At 47.8% G+C, this 24,788-nt stretch overlaps 1 protein-coding gene across 3 annotated transcripts in view; it reads left to right on the top strand.

The window, feature by feature from the left end:
• Positions 1 to 23,702, top strand: part of RBL2 (RB transcriptional corepressor like 2) — a 367,306-nt gene extending 343,604 nt beyond the window's left edge. For all 3 annotated transcript variants that reach the window (XM_063945306.1, XM_063945305.1, XM_063945307.1), the window contains 2 exons: positions 3,085 to 3,252; positions 22,371 to 23,702. In XM_063945306.1, the coding sequence (XP_063801376.1) occupies positions 3,085 to 3,252; positions 22,371 to 22,541 (339 nt within the window). In that variant the 3' untranslated portion in view covers positions 22,542 to 23,702. The remainder of the gene's footprint in view (positions 1 to 3,084; positions 3,253 to 22,370) is intronic.
• Positions 23,703 to 24,788: the final 1,086 nt, after the last annotated feature.

Below are 24,788 nucleotides of genomic sequence, written 5' to 3'. Positions count from 1 at the left end.
ATTGCTCTCACGACTCATCTTCTCAGGGAACATGGTTGGATCCTGAACCTTCCGAAGTCACTTTTGGAGCCGACAAGGAGATTGTCTTTCCTGGGGATGATCCTCGACACGGAAGTGCAGAGGGTGGTGTTTCTACCGGAAGAAAAAGCGTTGGTGATCCAAACAATAGTCCGGGATGTCCTGAAGCCAGCCCAGGTTTTGGTTCATCAGTGCATTCGCCTTCTGGGGAAGATGGTTGCCTCCTACGAGGCTCTACAGTACAGAAGAATTCATGCTCTATCTTCTAACTGGATCTCCTAGACAAGTGGTCGGGGTCTCATCTACATATGCACCTGAGGATACGTCTGTCACCGAAAGCAATGATTTCACTCCTCTGGTGGCTGCAAATGTCTCACCTTCTGGAGGGCTGCAGATTCGGGATTCTGGACTGGATCCTTCTAACCACGGACGCAAGTCTCCAGGGTCGGGGCGCAATCACTCAAGGGGAAACCTTCCAAGGAAGGTGGTCAAGTGTGGAATCCAGTCTTTCAATAAACATTCTGGAACTAAGAGTCGTGTACAACAGTCTTCTCCAAGCGGCACATCTTCTGCGAGATCGTGTCATTCAAGTACAGTCGGACAATGTAATGACGGTGGCCTACATCAACCGACAGGGCGGAACGAAGAGCAGAGCTGCAATGTCAGAGGAAACAAGAATCATCCTCTGGGCAGAAAAACACGCGTTGGCGCTGTCAGCAATTTTCATTCCGGGAGTGGACAACTGGGAAGCGGACTTCCTCAGCAGACACGATCTCCATCCAGAGGTGTTCACGGAAGTGACACATCTTTGGGGGGTTCCACAGATAGACATGATGGCCTCTCACCTCAACAAGAAGCTTCGGAGGTATTGTTCCAGGTCGAGAGACCCGCAAAGCAGTGGCGGTGGACGCTCTGGTGTCTCCGTGGGTATTCCAATCGGTATAACGTGTTTCCTCAACTTCCACTCATTCCAAGGATTCTAAAGCTCATAAAGGAGAACAAGAGTTCAGGCAATCCTCATTGCTCCGGACTGGCCAAGAAGGTTGGTACGCAGATCTTCTGGGTCTATTGCTGGAAGATTCAAGGCCTCTTCCTATTCGGGAGGACCTGTTACAACAGGGGCCGTTCGCTTATCTAGAATTACCGTGGCTACGTTTGACGGCATGGAGGTTGAACGCCATATATTAGCTTGGAAAGGCATTCCGAACAAGGTTATTCCTACCCTGATACAGGCTAGGAAAGGAGTAACGTCTAAACATTAACATCGCATTTGGAAAAAGTATGTATGTATCTTGGTGTGAATCCAAGAAGTTTCCTACGGAAGAGTTTCAACTGGGACAGTTTCTCCTCTTCCTGCAAGCAGGTGTGGATATGGGCCTGAGGTTGGGATCCGTAAAGGTCCAGATTTCGGCCCTATCTATTTTCTTCCAAAAACAGCTGGCTTCCCTCCCTGAGGTTCAGACTTTTTTGAAAGGGGTTCTGCACATCCAGCCTCCATTTGTGCCGCCTACGGCACCCTGGGATCTTAACGTGGTGTTACAGTTCCTCCAGTCGAATTGGTTTGAGCCTCTACAGGAGGTTGAAGTCAAGTTTCTCACGTGGAAGGCTGTCACTTTGTTGGCCTTAGCTTCTGCTCGACGTGTGTCGGAGTTGGGGGCTTTGTCTTGTAAAGGCCCCTATTTGATCTTCCATGAAGATAGAGCTGAAGTCCGGACACGTCGGCAGTCCTTCCAAAGGTTGTGTCGGCTTTTCATATCAACCAACCTATTGTGGTGCCAGTTGCTACTTACTCCTCAATTCCGTCACAGTCCTTTGATGTTGTCAGGGCTCTGAAAATCTATGTGAAGAGGACTGCTCGTCACAGAAAATCGTATTCTCTGTTTGTCCTGTATGATCCTAAGAAACTTGGGTGTCCTGCTTCTAAGCAGACGATCTCTCGCTGGATCAGGTTCACTATCCAGCATGCGTATTCTATGGCAGGACTGCCGTGTCCAAAATCTGTTAAGGCCCACTCTACCTGTAAGATGGGTTCTTCCTGGTCGGCTGCCCAGGGTGTCTCGGCTTTACTGCTTTGCCGAGCGGCTACTTGGTCTGGATCGAACACATTTGCTAAGTTCTATAAGTTCGATACTTTGGCCTCTGAGGACCTAAAGTTTGGTCAGTATGTTCTGCAGGAGTCTCCGCGCTCTCCCTCCCGTTCTGGGAGCTTTGGTACATCCCCATGGTACTAATGTGGACCCCAGCATCCTCTAGGACGTAAGAGAAAATAGGATTTTAATTACCTACCGGTAAATCCTTTTCTCGTAGTCCGTAGAGGATGCTGGGCACCCGCCCAGCGCTTTGTTATCCTGCAGTGGTTACTTGGTTCAGTACTGCTTTGTTCTTAGTTAAGTACTGTATTATTACTTGGTGCAGTTATGTTATTCAGCTGTTGCTGAGTTTTCAAGCTTGTTAGCTTGGTTTGCCTTGTTTGTGTGAGCAGGTGTGAATCTCGCCACTATCTGTGTAAAATCCTTCTCTCTGAGTTGTCCATCTCTTCAGGCACAGTTTCTAGATTGAGTCTGGTAGAAGGGGCATAGAGGGAGGAGCCAGCCTACACTGTAAAACTCTTAAAAGTGCCAGTGGCTCCTAGTGGACCCATCTATACCCCATAATACTAATGTGGACCCCAGCATCCTCTACGGACTACTTGATAAGGATGTACCGGTAGGTAATTAAAATCCTATTTTTTTAAAAATCTCAAAATCTGTAAACTGTGATTGCTGTTGTATAGGAGCATTTAGTGTAAGGTGAGTAATTACTTTTTTGCCGGTTGCTGTTGGATACTTTGAAAAAAATGAAATGTAAGAGGAAAAATACTGTGAGTTGTCTTTATTCAATATTAGATTCTGGGTTAATATTAAAGGGGGGCAGATTCTAGTTCACAGCACTTCATTTACAAGTAAATGATGTACATATATAAGCAGGCGTCCTGTTATTAATATTCCATAGAGTGTCTGTTTTTATCCTAAAACATAGACAATTGTAGATATTTAACATCTTGTGATCACCATCTCTCTTTCACAGGACAAAGCAACTCCGCTCTCCCCTTATCCATCTATGCGGATCCTGTCCCCGCGCCGCGTGCAGCTGTCTCATAGTCACCCCATCTACATTTCACCACACAACGAAGATACCACCACCTCATCCCCTAGTGAAAAGATCTGTTACTACTTTAACCTCAGTCCTGCAAAGGTAAGTGGGATGCACACATAACGAGGTACAAAGTTTACAAGTACTTATTACAGTGAGTATTGCATGGCAAGGGTTTGACATTGTGAGGCAAAATACATGATTGCTTGCACCTAGGGCTATATGTACAAAGCCTCCACCTCCTGGCCAGTTGGAGGGGATAATGTAACACAGCACACTCGGTCAGTGTGCAGCTAGCCGGGCTCTACACTAAGTGCCATTTTCATTTTTCCTCTCTAAATTACTTGAAGCTACGTATATAAAGCCTCTAGACTGCTAAACAAAAATGTATTTCTGCAGCAAGATACATTGGTTTCCACAGAAAAACATCAGGTTGTAGAGTGGATCTTGATCCAGAGGCACCAACAGGCTAAAGCTTTAGGCTGTCCCAGGATGCATTGGGGCCTCCTCTATAACCCCGCCTCCAGGCACTTAGAGCTCAGTTTCGAGTTGGTGCCTGCAGCAGCAGGTCACTGCACTGGGCAGCCCTGAAAAATCTTCTAAGAAGATTTCTTCTCTGGGCTATCAGCGCTGTATATCAGGGTGACACTTCAGCGCTGCAGCTTCATCACTTCACAAGCGGGGTTGCATACTCCCATTGCTCACTTCCCAGGTACTTGCAGCGGAGACGATCCGGCTTAGGCACATAGTCGCAGACGCTCTCCTAGTTCGCGTGGCTGCTGCGGGGAAGTGGTAAGAGCGTTCCCCAGGCGGAATCTGCCATTAAATCGCATTGCGTCCGCGGCCTAGGGAGATGGGTCGCGGCGCTGGCGTGGACACTGTCACCGAGCAGGGACCCCACTAGACCACCAGGGTGTCTGAGTACAGGTTGGGTGTACTAACACCCTATTTAATAAGACTCCCAGTACCCGGGGTGGAAGTCCAGCATAGGGGAGGGGAGGTGGCGCTTGACCTGTATCCCCTCCCCTGGCCCAGGGCGCCATCTCTAAGCAGATTTTCCCGCCCTGGAGCTGCCTCACACTCACCCTCACTCCCTGACTGAGACGCTTGGTGCCATCTTCTGAGCATAGCTGCGGCTGGTCACCGGGACTGCAGGGCAAGGACTCCTTTGTAAAGCCGCCTGTATACAGCGATGTGGGTCTAGTAGGGTATACCGGCAGCCAGGCTCCCAGCGACAAGCATACCTGCGCCGGAATCCCAACTGCTGGCATACCGACAGCTGGGCAAGCGCAAATGAGCCCCTTGCAGGCTCGCTGCGCTTGCCACGCTGCGGGCACGGTGACGCGCTACGCACGCTATCTATTCTCCCTCCAGGGAGTCGTGGACCCCCAAGAGGGAGAAAAAGTGTCGGTATGCCGGGTGTCAGGATTCCGGCGCCGGTATACTGTGCGCCGGGATCCCGACAGCCGGCAAACTAAAGACTACCTCAGCGATGTGACTTTACAGACATTTGAGTATTCTACATGTCTTTATCCAGACAGCGTTAGTTACGAAAGAATGTCCCTTTTATAGAATATTTTGTAAGAGTATACCAATATATACCTCTAGTCTAGGACTGCGCTGATATATTTATATATATATATATATATATATATATATACACACACACACACACACACACACACATACACATTCTAGTCCAGTGCAGCCTTGTTGTTTTAATAATTTCTGCGACTGTGTGTGCCTGTATCTGCTGTGTGGTTTCACTCTGTGTTTCCCTGATATCTGTCACTATATTCTGTACCTTAAGAGGCTAGTGGGTAAATTTACTAAAATGGGAGTTCTATTTAAGATGGGATGTTGCCCATAGCAACCAATCAGATTACAGGTATTATCTTCTAGAAGGTGCTAGATAAATGAGAAGTAGAATCTGATTGGTTGCTATGGGCAACATCCCATCTTAAATAGAACTCCCATCTTAGTAAATTTACCCCAAGGTGTCTGGGTCCGTTAATATAGTGCGTCACAGTATTTATCCAATACACATATTCTACTGTGTACTCAGTCACATAATACCGGATTTATTTCCAGGTATTATACTTTGTCTGGCTTTATCGTACTAAGGGGGTCATTCCGAGTTGATCGCACCAAGGAACTTTTTGCTGCTGGTGCGATCAACTAATCTCCGCCTATGGGGGAGTGTATTTTAGCATAGCAGGGCTGCGATCGCTTATGCAGCCCTGCTATGCTAAAAAAGTTTCACTCAAAACAAGACCAGCCCTGGACATACTTACCCTGTGCGACGGATCCAGCGATGATGGTGTTGGATTTGACGTCACACCTCCGCACTCCGTTCTCCTGGACACGCCTGGTTTTTACTTACCACTCCCCGAAAACGGCAGCAAACGGTAAGTTGACGCCCTGGAACGCCCTCTTGCTGTCCATATTCTTGCAGTCGCCGCTGCGACCGCTTTCTTCTCTGTCAGCGTCGTTGCTCGCCGGGCAACAGTGCACGTGTGCAATGAGCACGCCACGCATGCGCATTCCAGACCCGCTCGCACCGCAGCGAAGAACCGCTGCGTGCGAACGGGTCGAAATGACTACCCAAGTCGCTCTGTTGTTGCATTCTTACATAATGTCTAACAGAAAGAGCAGTAAATCTGCATCATGGTGAGCATGCTCCCAAGGTTTTACCAGAAGGGGAGGTTTTGTATGATGGTTTATGTACTACATGTCATGCACCTCCTAGTCAGTCCGCAGCTCCAGGGTCTACTCAGGAGCCACCCTGGGCTGCGTTCACAAACCTACTGGGTACTCTGGTAAAACGCCTTAAGCCCCCTATGGGACCACCTGTGCCACTACAGCCACATATTGTCCCTATGGTTAATCCGCCTTGGGCGGAAAATCTATCTAACCAGCTTCAAAAATTTGATCAGTCCTTGGTTAGACAGAAATCCACCCCAGTTCACTCCCATGCCTCTGGGTCATCTAAGCGGGCTACTTCCTCCTCACGGTCCACATTCCTTTCTGATGTTTCATCTGAAGAGGAGGGGGGAGCATACGGTCCTGTCAGACACTGAATATGGTGTTACTGATGAGGATTCTCCCTTGCAGCTTAATGTCCCTGCCTTAGTGGTTGCTATTAAACAAATCCTACAAATCTCTGATGATGAGGATTCAAATACTGTGGCAAAGAAAACTGATAAGTTTAAACGGCAGAAGGTGGTTAAAACTCTGTTACCCCATTCTGACCATTTAGTGGACATCAGACGGGAACCCTGGTCTACTGTGTGGAGGGATGCCTGAAATCTATTTACTCCCTTACAGGACCTGTGCATAGGCCCACTATTGCTGCCTCTTGGGCTGCAAAACGTATTGAAGCGTGAGTTCAGGCATTAGAGGAAGAGCTGCCCGAGGATATTTCTGACAGTGTCAGACAATACCTGTCTCACATTACCACCGCTGCCTATTACATTCAGGAGGCATCCTCTGAGGCAGGTGTGTTGGCAGCCAAGGCGTCGACTACGTCTGTCCTGGTTCGCCGTATTCTGTGGTTGAGGTCATGGATAGTGGACCTAGACTCCAAAAAGACCTTGGAGGTGCTCCCCTTCACTGGGGACATTTTGTTTGGGGAAGATCTGAATAAAATTGTGTCTGAGTTAGCAAATGATCACTTTAACGCCGGTGATTTGTCTATCGCTGACCTGGTGACTACAGGACCAGCTATTAAGCAGGGGCCATCCCTTCTGGATCCCCGACTGGGTCCTGCTAACAATGGACATCAGTCTGAGGGGATGAGGTGCAGTGTTGAAGCAACACTCGTTTCAGGGTTGCTGGACCAAGGAGGAATCACTCCTCCCAATAAACATTCTGGAGTTGAGGCCGGTGTTCAATGCATTATCTCTCGCCCTGCCTCTGGTACAGAACAAGTCAGACAACGCCACCACGGTGGCATACATAAACCATCAAGGCGGTACCTGAAGCCGCATGGCAATGATGGAAGTGTCAAAAATCCTTTGTTGGGTGGAACGCCATCTGCCAGCCATATCGGCAGTGTTCATTCCGGGTGTCCTAAACTGGGATGCAGATATCCTCAATTGCCAGGACATGCACGCTGGAGAGTGGAGTCTTCATCCGGAAGTCTTTCAACTCAAGTGGACAGATGGGGCCTACCGAACGTAGACCTGATGGCGTCTCGCACAAGGTTCCGGTCTTCGGATCAAGAACCAGGGATCCTCAAGCAGCTTTCGTGAACGCACTGGTGGTTCCATGGAACTTTTGGCTGCCCTACGTGTACCCGCCAGTTTCACTCCTGCCCAGGGTACTACGGAAGCTCAAACAAGGAGGAGGAATACTACTTCTAGTCGCTCCAGCGTGGCCTCGAAGGCATTGGTTCTCAGACCTGCAGGGTCTATCGACAGAGAATCCCCTTCTACTTCCTCAGCGCCTGGACCTTCTCGTACAGAGCCCTTGTCTCTACCCAGACTGGTTTAGACGGCATGGCTCTTGAAGCATCACTCCTGAGGGCCAAAAGATTTTCCGAGGCGGTTATCCAGACTATGTTGAAAGCCCGCAAACTGGCATCTGCCCGGATTTATTACAGGGTCTGGAATTCTTACTTCACCTGGTGTGCTGATAAGAATTATGATACATGTTGTTTCAGAGTGTCCAGAATCCTGGCTTTTCTGCAACGAGGCCTTCGTCTGGCTTCCCTCAAGGTTCATACTGTATATCTGCCTTGTCGGTATGGTTTCAGAGAAAAATTGCATCTACACCTGATGTTCATACTTTCACTCAGGGTGTTCTTCGAATTCAGCCTCCCTATGTCCCTCCTCTGGCTCCATGGGATCATGGCCCTGCAGGAGTCTCCATTTGAACCTCTTGAATCGGTGGACCTGAAATGGCTCACGGTCAAGGTCCTGTTCTTGCTGGCTATTGACTCTGCAGGAAAGGTCTTATACTTAGGCGATTTGTCCTGTCGTCCATCCTTTTTGATATTTTACCGAGACCAGATGGTTTTTAAAACTAATGGGTTATTTACCTAAGGTGGTGTCATCTTTTCACCTTAACCAAGAGATTGTGGTTCCAGCCTTTATCTCTTCAGAGTTTGTCCTCTAAGGAGCGGTTTTTGGATGTGGTAAGGGATCTCCATATATATGTGGAAAGGACTGCCTCTATCAGGAGGTCAGATACCCTTTTTGTCTTGTTTGGTTTCCACAAACATGGCCGGCCTGCAAATAAGCAAACCTTGGCCAGATGGATTAGAATGGTGATTGCACAAGCTTATGCTCAGGCTGGTCTCCCTGCTCCTGCTTCTATTAAAGCCTATTCTGCTCGGTCTGTTAAACCTTCTTGGGCGACCCACCGTGGTGCGTAAGCAGAACAATTGTGCAAGGCGGCTACGTGGTCCTCCGTGAACACGTTCATTAGGTTCTATGCCTTTGATACTTCCACCTCCCAGGATGCTTCCTTTGGACACCGGGTTCTCATACCTGCTATGGCGCATCCCCTTCCTTGAGGAACTGCTTTAGGACATCCCTGATGTTTTCCTGTGGAACCAATGTATCCTGCGCAGAAAAAGAAGTGTTATGGTAGATTTACCTTGGTTAACACTCTTCCTGCGAGGTACATTGGTTCCACAGGGCGCCCACCCTGACGCACCTAGCTTCTATGGGTTTGTATGGCATTAGTTGCTGGTACCTTCTCCTGTCATGAGAATGTGATTCTGTGTGACTAATATCTTCCTTCTCTCTTGCCTGCTCCTGCATTGGACTGGTTAACGAAACTGAGCTCTCAGTGACTGGAGGCGGGGTTTTAGAGGAGGCCCCAATGCATCCTGGGACAGCCAAAAGCTTTAGCCTGTTGGTGCCTCTGGATCAAGAATCACTCTGCGCCTCAATGTTTTCCTGTGGAACCAATGTACCTCACAGAAAGTGTGTTAACCATGGTAAGTCTACCATAACACATCTTTTCTGATGGTTGAAGTTGAAACAATATATTTTTTTTTTTATGATGTAGGCAGCATCTAGGGACCTAAAAATAGGATTTTAATTACCTATGGTTAAATCCTTTTCTCGTAGTCCGTAGGGGATACTGGGATTCCATTTAGTACCATGTGGTAAAGACGAGTCCACTAGGAGCCTTGGGCACTTTTAGAATTTGATAGTGTGCGCTGGCTCCCCCCTCTATGCCCCTCCTACCAGACTCAGTCTAGGAAACTGTGCCCGAGGAGACGGACATACTTTGAGAGAAGGATAGATAAGGAAAGTGGTTAGATTACGAACCAGCACACACAGAACAAGAGGAAAGCCATGCTAACGAAACTTGAAAACAGGAACAGCAACAGCTGAACCAAACATCATTACTGAACCAAGTAACAGTGCAGGAAGAACGAAGCACCGGGCGGGCGCCCAGTATCCCCTACGGACTACGAAAAAAGGATTTACCGGTAGGTAGTTAAAATCCTACTGTATTTTCTCTTACGTCCTAGGGGATACTGGGATTCCATTTATTACCATGGGGAAGTACCAAAGCTCCCAAACCGGGTGGAAGAGTGCTGAGGTTCCTGTAGAACTGATTTACCAAACTGAAGGTCCTCAGAGGCCAAAGTATCAAACTTGTAAAACTTAGCAAACGTGTTCAAACCTGACCAAGTAGCTGCTCAGCAGAGCTGTAAAGCCGAGACACCCCGGGCAGCCGCACAAGAAGAACCTAACGACCTAGTAGAGTGGGCCTGTACAGATTTTGGCACTGGCAAGCCTGATGTGGAATAAGCATGCTGGATAGTGAGCCTGATCCAGCGTGCAATGGACTGCTTTGAAGCAGGACACCCAATTTTATTGGGATCAGAGAGATCGAACAGCGAGTCTGATTTCCTGTGACGAGCTGTTCTCTTTACATACACCTTCAAAGCTCTCACAACATCCAAAGACTTTGAAGTACCAGATGTGTCTGTAACAGCCGGAACCACAATAGGTTGGTTTATGTGAAACGTGAACACCACCTTAGGAAGAAATTGCTGACGAGTCCTGAGTTCAGCTGTGTCCTCATGGAAAATTAAGTAGGGATTCTTGTGAGACAACGCCCCTAGCTCCGACACACGTCTTGCTGAAGCCAAGGCCAACAGTGTGACGGTCTTCCGTGGTACGTCAACCTCCTGTAACGGTTCAAACCAGTCCGATTGGAGGAACTGAAACACCAAATTGAGATCCCAAGGTACCGTGGGAGGCAGAAAGGGAGGTTGGATGTGCAGAACCCCTTTCAAGAACGTCTGGACCTCAGGGAGAGGCCCACATCCACTCCCGACTGCAGAAAAAGCAGGAGACGTCCCAGATGAAATTCCACTGCAGAATATTGTCTGCTCTAAGGGTTAGACATTACCCCCTTCCTGGCTTGGATCATAGTTGGGATGACCTTGTCAGGAATCCCTCCTGGCTAGATTCAGCTGTTCAACTTCCATGCCGTTAAACGTAGCCGCGGTAAGTCTTGATAGACGAACGGGCCCTGTTGCAGAAGATCCTCACAAAGAGGTAGAGGCCACAGATCCGCATACCAGGCCCTTCGCGGACAGTCCGGAGCAATGAGGATTGCTTGAATCTTTTCCCTTATTATTCTCTTTAGAATTCTTGGGATCAGAGGAAGTGGAGGAAACACGTACACCAGCTGGTAGACCCACGGAATTGTCAGAGCTTTATGTTGAGTCGAGCTACATGTTGAGTCGAGAGGCCATCATGTCGATCTGTGGATATCCCCACCGACGTGTCAACCACTGGAACACCTCTGGGTGAAGGCCCCACTCCCCCGGGTCAGAATGAAGACCGCCGACAACGCCACGGCGTGTTTTTCCGCCTAGAGGAGAATTCTTGTCACCTCTGATATTGCTGCTCTGCTTTTCGTTCCGCCCTGTCCGTTTATGTACGTTACCGCCGTCACATTGTCCGACTGGACTTGAATGGCCTGATTACGAAGTAGATATGAGGTCTGCAGAAGGGCATTGTAGATAGCCCTGAGTTCCAGGATGTTTATTGGAAGGACGACTTCCTGATTTGACCATCTTCCTTGAAACTGCATCCCCCCTGGGTGACTGCTCACCAAACTCTGAGGCTTGTGTCTCTGGTTAGCAGAATCCAATTCTGAATCCCAAACCTGCGATCCTGGACGAGGTGAGAAGTCTGTAGCCACCACAGAAGGGAGATCCTGGCTTTTGGTGACAGACGGATCTTCTGGTGCATGTGAAGATGCGATCCAGACCATTTGTCCAATAGATCTAGCTGGAAGGGCCTCGCATGAAACCTTCCGTAGTGAAGCGCCTTGTAGGAGGTCACCATTTTCCCCAGAAGGCGAATGCACAGATGCATCGAGATCTGGGTCGGCTTCAGGACAGCCCGAACCATCGTCTGGATTACCATAGCCTACTCCAAGGGAAGGAACACTCTCTGAGACTCTGTGTCCAGTATCATTCCCAGGAAAGGAAGCTTCAGTTCAAGGTGAGATTTTGGTAAGTTCAAAATCCACCCGTGATCCAGGAGTAATCTGGTTGAGAGGCCAATGCTGTCCAAAACCGCTCTCTGGATGGTGCCTTTATCAGAAGATCGTCCAGGTCATTATTATTATAATTATGTTCATTCCCTGGTTGCGGAGTAGAAACATCTCGGCCATCACTTTGGTGAACACCCTCGGTGCCGTGGAGAGACCAAATGGCAGGGCCTGAAACTGGTAGTGGCAGTCCTGCAGTGCAAACCGTAGATAAGCCTGATGAGGTTGCCAGATCGGAATGTGAAGGTATGCATCCTTGATATCCAGAGACACTAGGAATTCCCCCTCCTCCAGACCTGAGATCACCGCTCTCAGAGACTCCATCTTGTATTTGAACACTCGTAAGTACGGGTTCAACGACTTGAGATTCAAAATCGGTCTTACCAAACCATCCGGTTTCGGTACTACAAACAAGTTGGGATAATACCACTTGTTTTGCAGATGAGGTGGAACTGGAACAATGACCTAAGCCTGTACCAGCTTTTGAATGACGTCCTGTAAAGTTATACTTGCCTCTTGCAAACCTGGTAAGCCTGATTTGAAGAATCTGTGAGGTGGAAACTCTTGGAACTCCAGTCTGTATCCCTGGGAAATAAGATCTATGACCCAGGGATCCTGGCACAAACTTATCCAGATGTGACTGAAGAATTTTAGTCGGGTTCCCACCTGCCGGTCCTCCAGGCAACGCGGGCCACCGTCATGCTGAAGGTTTTGAGGAAGCAGAACTTGAGCTCTGTTACTGAGAAGCGGCAGTTGCTGGTTTGCGTGGTTTACCTCTAGCACCTCTGGTGGCGGTAGAAGAACCTCTGGCCTTGCCCCTAAACTTAGCAGTCTGAAAGGACTGTAAATTGGGACCTGAGCAAGCCTTCCTGGCTGGGGGATCTGCAGAAGGAAGATATGTAGACTTACCCGTAGTAGCTTTGGAGATCCATTTGTCTAGTTCATCTCCAAATAAGGCCTCTCCTGTGAAGGGTAGGCCTTCCTCGCCTTTCCTGGAGTCCGTGTCAGCAGTCCACTGGCGTAGCCATAAGCCCCTGCGTGCTCACACTGCCATAGCAGTGGTGCATGCTTTAAGCAAACCTATTTCTTTTATGGCTTCCACCATAAAATCTGCAGACTCCTGTATATGTTGCAGGAGTAATACAAGGATTTGAGTGTGGTCTCAATTTTACGATCAGCCGTGTCTTTCAGGGAGGCTGCACCCCGGACAGGCAATACAGTCTTTCGTGACAGCCTGGATACGGATGCATTCACTATCGGTGGATTTTATCATTTCTTCCTATCCTCAGGAAATTTCAGATCCCTGAAAGGTCACTATCATATTTTCCATTTCCTCCTATCAGGATTAACCCACGGTTCTTCAAACAAGGTATTTAGTTCCTTTGACACAGGAAAAGTGGCTGAGGATTTATTTTTTATATTAAAATAAGATTCCTCACTCTCCTCTGTCACCTTATCAGGGATATGCAGAACTTCTCTGATAGCCTCTATGAGAGCTTCTATTCCCTGTGACAGAGTAGCCTACCCCACCTCTGAATCAACCTTCCCCTCCTCCACGTCTGACCCTTCATCATCAGAGTTAGACTGCAGGATATGGGCCAAAGTACGTTTTTGCGGACAAATGGCAGGGGACTGAAACGCTGGTTTGGGTACCGAGTCTCTCTTCATAAACTCAGTCATAGATTGTTCCGCAATGAGAAAGAGACGCAATACTTAAGACAATTTAGTAGAAATATTGGAAATCATTCCCCTAATGGAGTCCAGCCATGCTGGCTCTGCCCTGCTAGCCTGGGAAGGTACACTACACTGAGTACACACTAAAGAACCCCCTGGAGAAGAGGTACACTGTGCCTTACATGAAACACACTCTTTGCCTGACATACTGTAACAGTGACAGCACACACACACAAAGTTTAAATGCACAATTAACCCACAAAGAGCCCTTCCAGGGAGACACAGAGAAAATAAGATTTTACTTACCGGTAAATCTATTTCTCGTAGTCCGTAGTGGATGCTGGGGACTCCGTAAGGACCATGGGGAATAGACGGGCTCCGCAGGAGACAGGGCACTTTAAGAAAGAATTAGGACTACTGGTGTGCACTGGCTCCTCCCTCTATGCCCCTCCTCCAAACCTCAGTTAGAATCTGTGCCCGGCCGAGCTGGGTGCACTTTAGTGAGCTCTCCTGAGCTTGCTAATAAGAAAGTATTTTGTTAGGATTTTTTATTTTCAGAGAGATCTGCTGGCAACAGGCTCTCTGCTACGTGGGACTGAGGGGAGAGAAGCAGACCTACTAACTGCGGATAGGTCATGCTTCTTAGGCTACTGGACACCATTAGCTCCAGAGGGATCGAACACAGGAACTCACCCTTGGTCGTCCGATCCCGAAACCGCGTTGCCGTCCCCCTCGCAGAGCCAGAAGCCGGCGTGTGAAGCAAGAAGACTTCAAAATCGGCGGCAGAAGACTCCAGTCTTCATATGCTCCCACATCAAACCCACACACTCCGGTCACTGTAGGGTGCAGGGGGGGTGGGGGGGGGGGGGCTGGGCAGCAATTAAGTACCTCTTGGCATAAAAGGGCATATATACAGTTGGGCACTGTATATATGCATGAGCCCCCGCCATTATTTTACACAAAATCGCGGGACAGAAGCCCGCCGCTGAGGGGGTGGGGCTTCTTCCTCAGCACTCACCAGCGCCATTTTCTCTCCACAGCTCCGCTGAGAGGAAGCTCCCCAGGCTCTCCCCTGCAGATTCACGGTAGAAAGAGGGTAAAAAGAGAGGGGGGGGGGGCACATAAATTTAGCGCAATATCAGTATATACAGCAGCTACTGGGTAAACACTAAGTTACTGTGTAATTCCTGGGTCATATAGCGCTGGGGTGTGTGCTGGCATACTCTCTCTCTGTCTCTCCAAAAGGCCTTGTGGGGGTTCTGTCCTCAAATAGAGCATCCCCTGTGTGTGTGGTGTGTCGGTACGCTTGTGTCGACATGTTTGACGAGGAAGGCTATGTGGAAGCAGAGCAGGTGCAGATGAATGTGGTGTCTCCGCCGACGGCGCAGACACCTGATTGGATGGATATGTGGAAGGTGTTAAATGATAATGAAAGTATGGAGCCAGCACACAGCGCCCTTACCGCTAATGCCAAGCTTAGCCGAGGCGTAGATTAGGGATTTAGGGGTCTATTTACTAATCTTTGGATGGAGATAAATTCGCTGGAGATAAAGTACCAGCCAATCGGCTCCTAACTGTCATTTTTCAAACACAGCCTGTGGCATAGCAGTTAGGAGCCGATTGGCTGGTACTTTATCTCCAGCGACTTTATCTCCATCCAAGGCTTAGTAAATAGACCCCATAATACACCAATAACCGCTTTCCCCTTGCTATGACACCCTGGTACCGCTGAGGTAATCTTGAGTCACTCCGGAGGAGCTGTGCGTCCCTGTCAGTCAGCGTCTGTGTCTGCTGCAGAGGGAAAATGGCACTGGTGAGCTGCTGGATCCACTCATAGTGAAGCCCCATCCCTTTCAGTGACATGCAGTCTTCCCGCTCTTTTTTTTATACTGGCTGAGGTAATTTAGTGCCTAAAATGGAATCAGCCCCCTTTTAAGTCTGTAATGCCAGTCTGGGTATTGTGTACACATATAGTGTACTGAGACTCAGTTCGCTCTCTCAGAAGCTGTGCGTCTACCTCTCCACACACCTTGCACAGGTGTCTCTACTAGTGCATCTCCCACACACCCTGATTGTTACACCTCTGATGCCTTTTTGGCCGTAGCAGCCGTTATGGACCACAGCGCTTCAGACAGCTCTACAGCACACGGCGTGGCATCTCCTCTCCGCTGCACAGCTTACGTGGGCAACGCAGGACACCTGACCGGGGACGCCCGGTCTGCTGACCAGCCCATCGGAGAGGTATTAACTACTGCATTGTAACGGGTGGTGCACAGATATTCAGCTTTGGAACTCCATTCGTCTTACTGATTTCTCAGTGTCTGATTAGCAGCCAGCATCGGCAGCTGTGGATAGAGACTGCAGTTTTCATCTCAGTCATTACCTATTGGAAGGTTTCAAGTTTTTTCTGACACTCTGTTACAAGTGCTGTGTGGTATTTTATTTACATTGTTGCTCATTGGTATTACCATATTGAAATGGTCTCTTTATTATTGTTATTAAACTTTTTATCTTTATATGTTGGCTCTCTCCTATATCTTATTTCTGACATACAGCGCAGCCGTTTTCTCTAACGTCCTAAGTGGATGCTGGGGACTCCGTCAGGACCATGGGGTTTAGCGGCTCCGCAGGAGACAGGGCACAATAATAAAAGCTTTAGGATCAGGTGGTGTGCACTGGCTCCTCCCCCTATGACTCTCCTCCAAGCCTCAGTTAGATTTTTGTGCCCGGCCGAGAAGGGTGCAATCTAGGTGGCTCTCCTGAGCTGCTTAGAATAAAAGTTTAAGTTAGGTTTTTTATTTTCAGTGAGTCCTGCTGGCAACAGGCTCACTGCTACGAGGGACTTAGGGGAGAGAAGTAAACTCACCTGCGTGCAGGATGGATTTGCTTCTTAGGCTACTGGACACCATTAGCTCCAGAGGGAGTCGGAACACAGGTCTCACCCTGGGGTTCGTCCCGGAGCCGTGCCGCCGACCCCCCTTGCAGATGCCGAAGTTGAAGAGGTCCAGAGGTCCAGAAACAGGCGGCAGAAGACTTTCAGTCTTCATAAGGTAGCGCACAGCACTGCAGCTGTGCGCCATTGTTGTCAGCACACTTCATACCAGCGGTCACTGAGGGTGCAGGGCGCTGGGGGGGGCGCCCTGGGCAGCAATGTATTATACCTTTTTTATGGCTAAAATACATCACATATAGCCCTTGAGGCTATATGGATGTATTTAACCCCTGCCAGATCTCACAAACTCCGGGAGAAGAGCCCGCCGTTTCAGGGGGCGGGGCCTATTCTCCTCAGCACACGGCGCCATTTTCCTGCTCAGCTCTGCTGTGAGGAAGGCTCCCAGGCTCTCCCCTGCACTGCACTACAGAAACAGGGTTAAAACAGAGAGGGGGGGCACTTATTTGGCGATATGATTACATATGTGAAAATGCTATAAGGGAAAACACTTGTATAAGGGGTTGTCCCTGTATAATTATAGCGTTTTTGGTGTGTGCTGGCAAACTCTCCCTCTGTCTCCCCAAAGGGCTAGTGGGGTCCTGTCCTCTATCAGAGCATTCCCTGTGTGTGTGCTGTGTGTCGGTACGTGTGTGTCGACATGTAGGAGGACGATGTTGGTGAAGAGGCGGAGCAAATTGCCTGTATTGGTGATGTCACTCTCTAGGGAGTCGACACCGGAATGGATGGCTTATTTAGGAATTACGTGATAATGTCAACACGATGCAAGGTCGGTTGACGACATGAGACGGCCGGCAAACAAATTAGTACCTGTCCAGGCGTCTCAGACACCGTCAGGGGCTTGTAAAAACACCCATTTACCTCAGTTGGTCGACACAGACACGGACACTGACTTCAGTGTCGACGGTGAAGAAACAAACGTATTTTCCTTTAGGGCCACACGTTACATGTTAAGGGCAATGAAGGAGGTGTTACATATTTCTGATACTACAAGTACCACAAATAAGGGTATTATGTAGGGTGGGAATAATCTACTTGTAGTTTTTCCTGAATCAGATAAATTAAAGTGTGTGATGATACGTGGGTTTCCTCCGATAGAAAATTATTGGAGGTATACCCTTTCCCGCCAGAAGTGAGGGCGAGTTGGGAAACACACCTTAGGGTGGATAAGGCGCTCACACGCTTATAAAAACAAGTGGCGTTACCGTCTCCAGATACGGCCGCCCTCAAAGAGCCAGCTGATAGGAAGCTGAAAAATATCCTAAAAAGTATATACACACATACTGGTGTTATACTACGACCAGCAATCGCCTCAGCCTGGATGTGCAGCGCTGGGGGGGCTTGGTCAGATTTCCTGACTGAAAATATTGATACCCTTGACAGGAACAATATTTTATTGACTATAGAGCATTTTAAGGATGCATTTCTATATATGCGAGATGCGCAGAGGGATATTTGCATTCTGGCATCAAGAGTAGATGTGATGTCCATATCTGCCAGACGATGTTTATAGACACGACAGTGGTCAGGTGATGCAGATTCCAGACGGCACATGGAAGTATTGCCGTATAAAGGGGCGGTCCATCGGACCTGGTGGCCATGGCAACAGCTGGAAAATCCACTTTTGTTACCCCAAGTCACATCTCAGCAGAAAAGGACACAGTCTTTTCAGTCTCAGTCCTTTCGTACCCATAAAGGCAGGCGGGCAAAAGGCCAGTCATATCTGCCCAGGGTTAGACGAAAGGGAATAAGACTGCAGCAGGCAGCCCATTCCCAGGAACAGAAGTCCTCCACAGCTTCTGCCAAGTCCGCAGCATGACGCTGGGGCCATACAAGCGGACTCAGGTGCGGTGGGGGGTCATCTCAAGAGTTTCAGCACGCAGTGGGCTCACTCGCAAGTGGACTCCTGGATCCTACACGTAGTATCCCAGGTGTACATTGGAAATTCGAGACGTCTTCCCCTCACAAGTTCCTGAAGTCTGCTTTACCAACGTCTCCCTCCGACAGGGAGGCAGTATTGGGAAAAAATTCACAGGCTGTATTCCCAGCAGGTGATAATCAAAGTACCCCTCCTACAACAAGGGAAGGGGTATTATTCCACACTATATTGTGGTACTGAAGCCAAACGGCTCGGTGAGATCTAAAAGATTTGAACAATTACATACAAGGGTTCAAATCAAGATGGAGTCACTCAGAGCAGTGATAGCGAACCAGGACGATATGGTGTCACTGGATATCAGGGACGCTTACCTACATGTCCAAATTTTGCCCTTCTCACCAAGGGTATCTCAGGTTCGTGGTACAGAACTGTCACTATCAGTTCAGAAGCTGCCGTTTGGATTGTCCACGGCACCCCGGGTCTTTACCATGGTAATGGCCGAAATGATGATTCTTCCTAAAAGAAATATGGACGCTTTCCTGATAAGGGCAAGGTCCAGAGAACAGTTGGCGGTCGGAGTAGCACTATCTCAAGTAGTTCTACGACAGCACGAGTGGATTCTAAATATTCCAAAATCGCAGCTTTTTCCGACGACACGTCTAATGTTCCTAGGAATGATTCTGGACACAGTCCAGAAAAGGATGTTTTCTCCCGGAGAAGAAGGCCAGGGAGTTATCCGAGCTAGTCAGGAACCTCCTAAAACCAGGAAAAGTATCAGTGCATCATTGCACAAGGGTCCTGTGAAAAATGGTGGTTTCTTACAAAGCGATCCCATTCGGTAGATTTCACGCAAGAACCTTTCAGTGGAATCTGCTGGGAAAATGGTCCGGATCGCATCTTCAGATGCATCAGCGGATAACCCTGTCTCCAAGGACAAGGGTGTTTTCTTCTGCGGTGGCTGCAGAGTGCTCATCTATGAAAGGGCCGCAGATTCGACATTCAGGACTGGGTCCTGGTGACCACGGATGCCAGCCTGAGTGGCTGGGGAGCAGTCACACAAGGAAAAAATTTCCAGGGAGTGTGATCAAGTCTGGAGACTTCTCTCCACATAAATATACTGGAGCTAAGGGCAATTTACAAGGCTCTAAGCTTAGCAAGACCTCTGCTTCAAGGTCAGCCGGTATTGATCCAGTGGGACAACATCACGGCAGTCGCCCACGTAAACAGACAGGGCGGCACATGAAGCAGGAGGGAAATGGCAGAAACTGCAAGGATTCTTCGCTGGGCGAAAAATCATGTGATAACACTCTCAGCAGTGTTAATTCCGGGAGTGGAAAACTGGGAAGCAGACTTCCTCAGCAGGCATAACCTCCACCCGGGAGAGTGGGGACTTCAGCGGGAAGTCTTCCACATGATTGTAAACCGTTGGGAAAACCAAAGGTGGACATGATGGCGTCCCGCCTGGACAAAAAACTAGACAAATATTGCGCCAGGTCAAGGGACCCTCAGGCAATAGCGGTGGACGCTCTGGTAACACTGTGGGTGTACCAGTCAGGGTATGTGTTCCCTCCTATGCATCTCATACCAAAAGTACTGAGAATCATAAGAAGGAGATGAGTAAGAACGATACTCGTGGTTCCGGATGGGTCAAGAAGGACTTGGTACCCGGAACTTCAAGAGATGCTCACGGAAGAACCGTGGCCTCTACCTTTAAGAAAGGACCTGCTCCAGCAGGGGCCTTGTCTGTTCCAAGACTTACCGCGACTGCGTTTGACGGCATGGCAGTTGAACGCCGGATCCTGAAAGGGCATTCCAGATGAAGTCATCCCTACCCTGGTCGAAGCCAGGAAGGATGTAACCGCAAAAACATTTTCACCGCATTTGGCGAAAATATGTTGCGTGGTGTGAGGCCAAGAAGGTCCCTACAGAGGAATTCCAACTGGGTCGTTTCCTACATTTCCTGAAAACAGGACTGTCTATGGGCCTAAAATTAGGGTCCATTAAGGTTCAAATTTCGACCCTGTCGAATTTCTTCCAGAAAGAACTGGCTTCAGTGCCTGAAGTTCAGACGTTTGTAAAAGGGGTACTGCATATACAGCCTCCTTTTGTGCCCCCAGTGGCACCTTGGGATCTCAATGTTGTTTTGAGTTTCCTAAAAGTCACATTGGTTTGATCCACTCACCACTGTGGAATTAAAATATTTCACATGGAAGGTGAAGATTCTATTAGCCCTGGCTTCAGCCAGGCGTGTGTCAGAATGGGCGGCTTTATCATATAAAAGCCCTTACTTAATTTTTCATTCTGACAGGGCAGAATTGAGGACTCGTCCTCAATTTCTCCTTAAGGTGTTTTCTGTTTTTCACATGAACCAACCTATTGTGGTACCTGCGGCTACTAGGGACTTGGAGGACTCCAAGTTACTTGACGTTGTCAGGGCCCTGAAAATATATGTTTCCAGGACGACTGGAGTCAGAAAATCTGACTCGCTGTTTAGCCTGTATGCACCCAACAAGATGGGTGTTCCTGCTTCTAAGCAGACGATTGCTCGCTGGATTTGTAGTACAATTCAGCTTGCACATTCTGTGGCAGGCTTGCCACAGCCAAAATCAGTAAAAGCCCATTCCACAAGGAAGTGGGCTCATCTTGGGCGGCTGCCCGAGGGGTCTCGGCTTTACAACTTTGCCGAGCTGCTACTTGGTCAGGGGCACACCCTGACTGAGGAGGACCTGGAGTTCTCTCATTCGGTGCTGCAGAGTCATCCGCACTCTCCCGCCCGTTTGGGAGCTTTGGTATAATCCCCATGGTCCTGACGGAGTCCCCAGCATCCACTTAGGACGTTAGAGAAAATAAGAATTTACTTACCGATAATTCTATTTCTCGTAGTCCGTAGTGGATGCTGGGCGCTTATCCCAAGTGCGGATTGTCTGCAATACTTGTACATAGTTATTGTTACAAAAATCGGGTTATTCTTGTTGTGAGCCATCTTTTCAGAGGCTCCTTCGTTGTTATCATACTGTTAACTGGGTTCAGATCACAGGTTGTACGGTGTGATTGGTGTGGCTGGTATGAGTCTTACCCGGGATTCAATATCCTTCCTTATTATGCACGCTCGTCCGGGCACAGTATCCTAACTGAGGCTTGGAGGAGAGTCATAGGGGGAGGAGCCAGTGCACACCACCTGATCCTATAGCTTTTATTATTGTGCCCTGTCTCCTGCGGAGCCGCTAAACCCCATGGTCCTGACGGAGTCCCCAGCATCCACTACGGACTACGAGAAATAGAATTATCGGTAAGTAAATTCTTATTTTTTTATGTACTTTGCACTGTGTACTGAGTCTGGAGAGCCAGCCAGCCCATGTAGAAGCCGTGCATCTCTGTACCCTCATGCCGCCATAATGGCCGGCGACCCGCTAACCGGAATGCCGGCTTAGTACTCATCACTCTTCTGACACTGTTAGGGGTGGCGGTGTGCTGCGGGAATGTACGCTCGCCATGGTGGGGCTTGCGAATAGTTCCCTCAGGAGCTAGTGTCCTGTCAGCGGGGAACAGGACCATTAACCCTTCAAGAGGTTGGGCCGTCTCGGGCCGTCCCTCCCCCCCCCCCCCCAAGTCCCACGAAGCAGGCAGGCTGGTGCCAACCAGTCCTGCCTGAAAATAATCAAACATATAAAATAAATGCAGAAAACTCTACAGGAGCTTCCAGAGACAAGACCGGCTCCTCCGGGCACATTTTCTAAACTGAGTCTGGTAGGAGCGGCATAGAGGGGGGAGCCAATGCACACTATCAAATTCTTAAAGTGTCCAAGGCTCCTAGTGGACCCGTCTATACCCCATGGTACTAAATGAAATCCCAGTATCCCGTAGGACGTAAGAGAAATATTGATGCTACGGTTATAAATACATTTTATTGGGCCTATTAGCAGTTAACTTTATATAATTTATAAATAATGTTGGTGTTAGTCTCTCATGTAGTAGTTTGGCCTCCTAATATATTCATTAAATATTGCCCCAATAAGATTAATATTAAGGTTTGTTTTTTCCTCACACCGTATTCAATACAAATGATTGCCTCCATAATAAATGTATTTTGCGTCCTCATCATTTGATTGGACAAATAGGTGTCCGAATGACAGCATTAATTATACTCTATGCTATATTGTGGTTTGCATTTTCACCTTACAGAGATTGCAAGAGATTAACAGCATGATCAGAACGGGAGAGACCCCAACCAAAAAACGGGGGATTGTATTGGAAGATGGGAGCGAATCTCCGGCCAAGCGGATATGCCAAGATAACCACAGCGCCCTCTACAGGAGACTTCAAGATGTGGCGAATGACAGAGGAAATCCCTGAGCTGATGGACACTGCAGTATTTTGTATAATATAAATATTTTGTAAGATTATGTAGCTCAAGACGCCAGGACTTTGCCCTGTAGTGTCTTGCTCAACCATCCAGAAGTCATGGATTGAAATACTGACAATAGGAGGCAGCGACAAAAGACACGAGTGAGCACTTATGCAGTCAAACTGCCCATAGGTTGCACTAGATATGTAAGTTTACATAAACACGTCTCAGTGATTAGCTAATGAACACGACAGAAAATTATGTTAAAGAAATATTAATATAATAATTGCAGCTGGTTGAATCAATTGCTCACTCTATAATCCTGGAGTGATATGATGTTTTATTCCAATTACAACTCAGTGAGGGAGCTATTCAATTCCTGGGGGCCCAGCTCCGCGCTGGTCGCGAGTGCCGCATTCTCACCCCCAAATGCAGTGGGATTAGCCATGTAAAGCAGCTTTTCCTGTGCAACACTTTTCCTGTGACTTAACTGCAGTTAAGTCACTCAAAAGTCCTAAGGATTTCTGCTCGCACCTCAGGAGGGTGTGAGCAGGAATCAGCAAAAACAATTGAATAGCTGCAGTCTCTTTGGATGAGAGATACAGGCGCGAGAAAACAATTGATTCCCCCCAGAGATTTAAAGGAGGAAGCTAAGTGACTGCAGATTGTTATGCAGGACATGAGACATTTCTCACACCAAACAGTCACCGATGAAGCAGCCTGCACTCTCATTGTGCTAACTCAGTCACAGTTTACCAAACTAGCATCTAAAATAAAAATTAATTTTTTATAACGGTTTCGTGGTTAGTTAGAGATCTTAATAAAACCCGACAGAGCTCAGTGCTCTGGTTAATTTGTTACCTTCCATATTATTAATGCATCTTTTCTACAGAAGTGGTTTCTCCTTACCAGAAACAAACCAGTTAAGTTATATTATTTATTTTTCACCTTCTGTTTTCATCGACCCTCGATAAGTGACATATTCATAACCGAAGTGTTAAAAGGAAAAATGAAATTAAATCCGAAAGCACATTTTAAAATACCTCTCAAATCGACATTTTGAATTTATAATAAAAGTAAATCAATGTTAATGTACATACATGTTAATGTTTTAAATGTTTTGCTGTACAAGAAAGCTTGTTAACGAAATAACACATTGTACAAAATTATCTGGTGTGTTTATTCTGTATTTAAATGAGGATTAAAAAGTAAGCTTACTCTACTTGACTAAAGAACGTTACATACTGCTGGTGCTCCTATACGGATATTGCACGGATGTACACATTTACACTGACAAACAGGAGATTTAGGGCCTAATTCAGACCTGAACGCAACAGCAATTGTTTTCTCTAATGGGCAAAAACATGTTGCACTGCAGGTGGGGCAGATATAACATGTGCAGAGAGAGTTAGATTTGGGTGGGGTACGTTCAAACTGAAATCTAAATTGCAGTGTAAAAATAAAGCAGCCAGTATTTACCCTGCACAGAAACAAAATAACCCACCCAAATCTAACTCTCTCTGCACGTTACATCTGCGCCGCCCCCCCCCCCCCCCCCCCCCTGCAGTGCACATGGTTTTGCCCATTAGAGAAAAATGTTGCTGCTGCGATCAGGTCTGAATTAGGCTCTTAGTCCATAAAAATAAAATGACCAAGTAAGTGGAGTGCAACACTGAGACGTGAGATGCACTAAGCAGTGATCAAAGTAGAAAAATGAGCCAGTGGAGAAGTTGACCATGGCAACCAATCAGCTGCTCTGTATAATTTTATAGTATGAAAATTATAAATGTTATTGATTGCCATGGGCAACTTCTCCACTGGCTCAGTTCTCCACTCTTTTCACTGCTTAGTACATCTCCCCCAATTCCCTAGGACACTGGTTTCCAAACTGTGTGCCATGGCACCCTGGAGTGCCTCAGGACACCTGCAGGGGTGCCCTGGGTTGAAGGTACAGGACCAGTTCAAATTATTTATTGACAATGTAATAGGCAAAACCAGTGCTGGTGGCTGCCAACAAACTATGTGGACAAACAGAAGCAAATGTTGTCCCTCACCACATAATTAAACCTATAGAGTACATATAAACACAAATTTTTAGATATTTTTTTCTAAATTTCTGAATAAAACTTTTGGCCTGGAGTGTGATGAAAAAATTCTGATACTCTAGGGCGCCGTGATTCAAAAAAGGTTGGGAACCACTGCACTAGGATACAGTATACTTTTAGCACTGTGATGATCGCAACAGCAAACATTTC

The sequence above is a fragment of the Pseudophryne corroboree genome, chromosome 11 (genome assembly GCF_028390025.1).
Source record: "Pseudophryne corroboree isolate aPseCor3 chromosome 11, aPseCor3.hap2, whole genome shotgun sequence".
NCBI lineage: Eukaryota > Metazoa > Chordata > Amphibia > Anura > Myobatrachidae > Pseudophryne > Pseudophryne corroboree.
This window is presented reverse-complemented; position numbering and strand designations above follow the sequence as displayed.